The 6,713-nt window shown below is 34.2% G+C and overlaps 1 protein-coding gene across 1 annotated transcript in view; it reads right to left on the reverse strand.

Moving 5' to 3' along the window:
• The window catches only part of LOC105623402 (rho-related BTB domain-containing protein 1), a 9,875-nt gene extending 4,778 nt beyond the window's left edge, over positions 1-5,097 (reverse strand). The window contains exons 1-7 of the mRNA XM_012204823.1: positions 4,918-5,097; positions 4,257-4,360; positions 3,998-4,195; positions 2,408-2,615; positions 1,779-2,021; positions 1,614-1,699; positions 1,085-1,211 (exon numbers count right to left, since the gene is read on the reverse strand). Of these exons, the coding sequence (XP_012060213.1) occupies positions 1,085-1,211; positions 1,614-1,699; positions 1,779-2,021; positions 2,408-2,615; positions 3,998-4,195; positions 4,257-4,360; positions 4,918-5,097 (1,146 nt within the window). The remainder of the gene's footprint in view (positions 1-1,084; positions 1,212-1,613; positions 1,700-1,778; positions 2,022-2,407; positions 2,616-3,997; positions 4,196-4,256; positions 4,361-4,917) is intronic.
• Positions 5,098-6,713: the final 1,616 nt, after the last annotated feature.

The raw sequence follows: 6,713 nt of genomic DNA on the forward strand, positions 1-6,713 counted from the left end.
GGGTTGTCGTAGAATATCCATTTCTCCTCTCCAATCCGATGCAAAAAAACCTTTTCTCTGTTGTCTTTGAATCAGCTGTTCGCAAGTGAAAAATCGCCTTTCAATGTCTCTCGGTTTCAGTTCATAAGGCATCCAATTTCCTTGTTTTTGAATCATTCCCATGGTTCTCAATCGTACAGAAATGGCTTGTTGAGTTACCCTCAATGATTCTGCAAGCTCCTCTTGCGTTTGACTCTGATCTTCTTCGAGTAATGCCTCTAATTCTTTGTCTTCGAATTTTTTTGTCTATCCAGAGCGAGGCTTGTCTTCAATGCTGAAATCTCCATCCTTGAAACGTCGAAATTATTCTCTACATGATTTATCAGTTGGAGCAATGTCACCATAAACTTCGACAAGCATTCGATGGGCTTCAGCCGCACTTTTCTTCCAATTAAAATAGAAAATTAAAACCTCCCGCAAATGCTGCTTGGTTAACATAAAATTCGACATTTCAAACATAGTAAAAATCAAGGTTTTTGTATGAAACTCAAAGCGATATAAACTGAATATTATTAGCAAATGTTTAATCTCTCTGAAACCGCCAAAATCAGCTGTCACTATGACCATTCACAACAGCTGGAGCTATCTTTAGGGAAACGGATCGAACTAATTTGTACTCCCAATACTTTTTTTAGTACTTCAAATAAGTAATTAATTACTATTTTTCAGTAATAAATTGACCAGTATTAAAAATTGGTATTAAATTTTTATAAAAGACATACTTGAATAGTCTCCGAAGAATCTTCAAACTTTCGACAAATGTTTCATGAAATCTCATTATACAATATAATGTAGAAATTCGAATTATGGATCTATTTAATCTCACAGTGACAACGAATGGTTAAAGTCAGCTTTCGAGGATCTTCAGCGAACGTTCTTATGAATACGTGAACCATGAATTAAGCAATAAGAGTTAACTTTTCATTATAAAAATTATTTTAATTATTTTAATCGGTTCTCTTTGCCAAAATTTAAGAGGAGAGGGACAAGTACTCCCCTTGCTCTCTCTTTATATACGCCCATGGACAATGTTAAAATCTCTCACCAGACATATACGAATATTTTGGAAGGCAGGATGATTCAGCTCCCTCGTCGCGCTGTTGCTTTTTCTCTGATTATCCATCGTCGGCAGTACTTGAAAACTCGATCGTCGCTTAAGTTGCTCCCAGACTCTGCAAGGTTCGGAACTCGTTTGTGCAGGGTTAATCGGGACACATTAAAACATATAAATTCTTTTTTTAAAACATATTGCAAACTCTGTTCCGTCGCTACGTAAAGTCGAATGTGCCGATATTTAAAGACCGTGCAAAGACTAAGGGGGAACTGCATCTAACTCTTTATTTGGCAATAATCATCCTCAAGCTATGTCAGCGTGTTGGATAATGCATGATCGAAGCGTTTTAACTGCATGCCCTTTTATTAGTATCAAGCCTAAGCGACACTCAACTTATGTTAACGCATGTTAGTTAACAACATCCGCAAGATTAGACATGTTCCATCACGTGTTAACTGCGGCTTGCCAAATAAAGGGTTAATCGACGCAGGAATAAACATACGAGGAAGGATTAACTCACTTTGCGGGTTTGCTTTGATCGATACGAATTAGGCACTCGGTATCGTCGTTGAAGTCACCGACGGTGGCCTCGCCGAAAGTGCTCACCTTGACGAGACAATAAGGGAAACATGTGTTATTGTGTTATCCTGTTACTACCTCCGAACCTGATAGAGCTGGCATATACCATGCTGGACTCGCTGGAGCTGCGCGGCGTTAGTTCTTGAGCGAGTTCCATCGAGAAAAGCCGGTGAAACGCTGGCGAAGCAGCGGCGAGTAAGCACCGATGAACCGAGAACGTGCAGTTACTCGCTATCAGGGTAACGTCCGTGTGAATCGGCCTCGTCCACAGGCTCTTCATGTTCTCCTCATAGGTACTTGCAGCCAAGCATACCTTCGGCGGTACAGGTTTTGGTGGACAGAATGGTGCCTATCAAGTAAAATCATCATACCTTATTAACAGCTCAACACCTGCAAAAAGGAACTCAGTAAATACAGTAGAATAGCATCAATATTATAATTTCATCTTCAGCAATATAAATATAATATATAAATATAATATATCATGCGTACGGTTATATTGTTAAGTATGAAATTATAATATTGATTTATGTTACTTTAGTTGGTATTTACTGGAAGACAACATACTCAAGCATCATTCCAACATTGTAGCATCCATCTTTTTTTTTTTTAAACTACATGATCTTAATTTTATATTTATTCAGGAATAATATCAAAGATTATGAGAACGAAAGTTCTTCTTTATTTCTATTTGAAAGACAAGTCATAAAATTGTTTGTATGCATCATTTGTTACCTGTAACAAAGGTCTTTGCACCCTTTTCAAGTTCGTCATCCAGAAACGTTGCTGACGACGTGCGATTAAGGCGGCACGTATCGAATTTTCGAACACCTCGTTCACACCGTAATAAGTGAAAACGCTTGTCTCATAATAGCACACACCGAGTTCTCGCGCCACCGCCCGTGCCTGATCCGGCATAACCAGATCGCTCTTCCTCGTAGCCCTATAAACAATCGTAATCACCCTCTTAAAAAGGATTTTTAATAGAAATAAAAAATATTCTTGACGTATTAACCTTTTTGCAACTTTATGCAGCAAAAATAAAATAATATAAGATTAAATCAATAACTCTGATTTTCCTTCCTTGAATTAAATATGAGCTTAACTTATTGTCTTGAAACAAAACAAATATAAATTTAAGTGTTTTTATATTCTTATGTTTAGAACAAATTTTTATGATGTTATAACGTGCGATGCTGATGCCATAATATTTGATACATAATATTTGATGTGTCCAAGTATTTCACTTTATTCTAAATTTAAGAATTTTCCATTTAAGTAAAGTATTCCTTTGTTAATAATAAATATGATTGTTCTCCTATATCGATCTTATTTTATAAGATAGAAAAATAATAGCATTGGATTTGAAAATCTTTTCTATCTTATATTATATATAAGATTGATTATGTTTTAAGTGTAATTGCGTGTCGTTGAAATGTATTTCGCAATATGTATTAATAATAAAGAAGGTGAAACTGAAATGAAGTCATTTCGACTGTTATAAAAAGAAGGAAACTAAAAGTCACGAGAACTTTCAGGCTTTCTCCCAAGGGAGTAATCGATGTGTCAAGGTTCGGTTAATTTTGACTCGACCCGATTATTCAACTATCGGGAATTTTAAGCTTTTCAATCGATCACTCAGCGTCGTTATAAAATTCATATGCCGCGCGATGCCGCATAAGCTGATCGTAATGAATATTTTTTGCCGGTAAAAGATTTCGAGGAAGCTTACGGAGACTCTCGCTGAAAAATCAATACTTCGACACACTTCGGTAAACTGACCACCGTTGAAGAAGCATCGATGCGAGTGAATGAATTTCACACTAAGCTAAAAAAAAAATCTAATGGTCGCATGCGAATTTTCTTCGTCGCCAAAAAAGATGTAATCGATTAAAATAACTAAATTAACTTTAACTAATTTTTGAAATAATATTTTTTATAACAATATATTTTTTAGAACAATATATTATAATATATTTATTTTATATATTTTAAAACAATCATTTTTGTTAAAATTTATTTTATGAAAATAAATTAACAAATAAGTGAAAAAATTAATCTAAGATAAAAAATAAATGGCGTTCTCTTTTATTAAAGGATCAATTTATGTAATATTTTATATTACAAGTGTTCAAAGAAATAAAAATAATAAAATTTCAAAATTTTAAAAACTTGAAAAAAATTTGAATTCCAAAATTTTTAAAAAATTAATACTTTCTAAGTTTTCGAAATTTGATTTCATTGGAATGTTTTTTGTTAAATTCTTTTAATTTCTCTAATTTTTATTTTATTTTGTAAGTTAATTTCTTACAAAAAGTAATTTACCTTACAAAGGGACTGCGGTCGCGAAAGTAACTGAGATAAGTTTCGTCCCGATACATATATCGCAGATCGTTTTTGCATCCGACCAATAGGACCGGTGTCTGCGGGCAGAACCTCCTTATCTCGGGATACCACATCACCTTGCAGTTTCGCAAGGAAACGGGATTGGTTATGGAGAAACATAGTAACACGACGTCAGACCTAGTAAAATCTTTTCAATTAATATCGATCGTGTAAATATTTCATTCGGCGATAATCTTACCTGCCGTATGCGAAACGTCGATCCTTCTCGTGATCGCCAAATGTGTCCCAGAGACGTAGCGACACGTTTACATTGTCTACTATCTCCCAAGATCGCTCCAATACCTGACACGTATCAAACTATGTTATTTAATACTACATATTTTTAGAAAAATTAATAATTAATAGTAATAGCATTTAACTTGATAATAATGAGCATGCTTTTGTCTTAACGAAAATCTGAACAGAAAGAATTAAATTCATTTCTTTCGAATTTTCTTTCGTTGTTCACTTCATAATTATGATCTCATTTAACATTAAATTTTAAATTTATACAGTCAATTAATTTTATAATTTATACTGCCAATTACTGATTATTATACGTGGAATAGATTTATTTAGATTTCTTAAAATTTAGCTGTACATTTAAAAATAATAGGACACTCAAACTAGTTGCCAGAATGTCAAGACTTTCTGCTACATTACTCATTCTACATAATTATTTTTACCAACAAAATTATTTTTAAATCTGTATCTATATAGATATAGCTAAATTTTTAGATACCTCAACTAAGCCATTTTTTCCATGCACATATTGTGATTTAATTTCAATCAATAATTGCATCAAATGTGTTTTCAAGTGAAAAGGAACACAGGAAGGAATCAGATATAGGCAGACTTACATCCTTGTAGATCCGATATTGGTCAATAGCCCAGACCGTGGGCACGTGAGTAGTCAAGAGTTGTGACAGTGACACGTGCTTATTGCAGGCTCTGGCGCAGATCAGTCTGGTCTTTCCGACTGCCGTGTCACCCACGACCACGCACTTGACTAGTTCCTGGTGCGGTTGCTCATTGTCCATCACCGGCAGTCTCCCCTGCTCATATAATATGCCCTCTCACCTGCCAGATCGCTTGAGTTCTCGACCGCTGTCTCCGTCACAGATGATGCTACCGTTGTCGTTTCCGTAGCCGCCAAATGCGTGCACCACATTCGATAACCGGGCCGAAACACGACGTCCTCGACTTTGCCGTTGATAAGATAAGCGCTAAAACTAAGTACATGGAAACGATCCATCAGCCCTTATATAAAAAGAATGGTTTTGTTGAAATATCTAAAAATTTAACTAAATACATTCGCGTCGTCGCGCACTCCTTTACAAAAATTTAATACTGTCAATTTATTACTGAAAGATAGTAAGTAATTATTTATTTCAAGTATTAAAAATACTATTGTTCAATACTTTTAGTACTCCATAAATATAGTAACTAATTAACTAAAAGTAACTAATTACTTTATAGAAACCGCAAATAAGATCAGCGCGGATATTAGTGCGCGAGTTAAATTTTATTACAACTACAGAATCACTGTTACAATTTCGCACGCAAAAGTGATTTTCTAGTTGTAATAAAATTGAATTTGCACACAAATATCCGCGCTAACTCTCATTGACGATTTTTATTTCATTTTTATCAGATTTAATCTTAGAACTGTTATATATTTTATTTTTAGTTATCTAATTTATTTATTAATTAATGTCTTTCAATAATAAATTGACTTATATCAAATTGATCAGTATTAGATTTCTGTAAGAGAGTGTTCGATGAACGCGATATCCACTTTACACCTTTTTTTCACTCTTGAGAGTACGTGATTCTCGATAATGTCTCAATATCTTATAATGTATCTAGAACCATACTCGCTCTTCGAAAGCGAAGTCACAATAAAGCTTTTAAGTGGACACTTAGCCTTAGTGCAAGGACACGTAGATGTTATATCGTTTCGATAGTTGTTCGTTGCATAATGTCGTGGCTTTAAGTATATAAATATGCACACATTAAATAATCTGTTGCCTTTCTTACGTGAATTATTTAGCGATTTATAGCTACCTCGGTACAGGGTCTATTCAATTTTTGACGCCAAGTATGAATTTTACATACATAGTAAATTACAATTATGAATAAAATTTAATTAATTACCTACATAAAAAATAATCATAAATGTATGTCTTAATATTCGATTAATCGGAGCATATAACTCCGTGTGACCGAGGACATCTCCTCAAACTTGACATCTTCGACGTCTTGGATACAATCGAAGATGCGGAAAATGGAGAGGGAAATCATATTCGTGCCGAAAATAATCTACGACTGAATGTCATCATTTATCACATCAAACTAAAACGATAATTTGACAAATTGCGAAGATGGCATGATTGCACATAGTATTCGCAAAAAACATAGTCATGTTAAACGTATTACTAGGTGTATATTAGGCATGTCGAGAGGAGATAAGAATCTGAAATGTTCAGTCTCCAAATATGTGTACTCATGTCCATTGCATATATGTGTGAGCGTGATTTGATCCTTGAAAAAGGTTTTCTTCTATATTTAGAACCGAAGCTTCGAGATCTCAACCTTGATTTCCATCGCCTTAACCCTGAACGAGTGTATATATATATATATATATATATATATA

The sequence above is a fragment of the Atta cephalotes genome (assembly GCF_000143395.1).
Source record: "Atta cephalotes unplaced genomic scaffold scaffold00001, whole genome shotgun sequence".
In the NCBI taxonomy this organism is placed as follows: domain Eukaryota; kingdom Metazoa; phylum Arthropoda; class Insecta; order Hymenoptera; family Formicidae; genus Atta; species Atta cephalotes.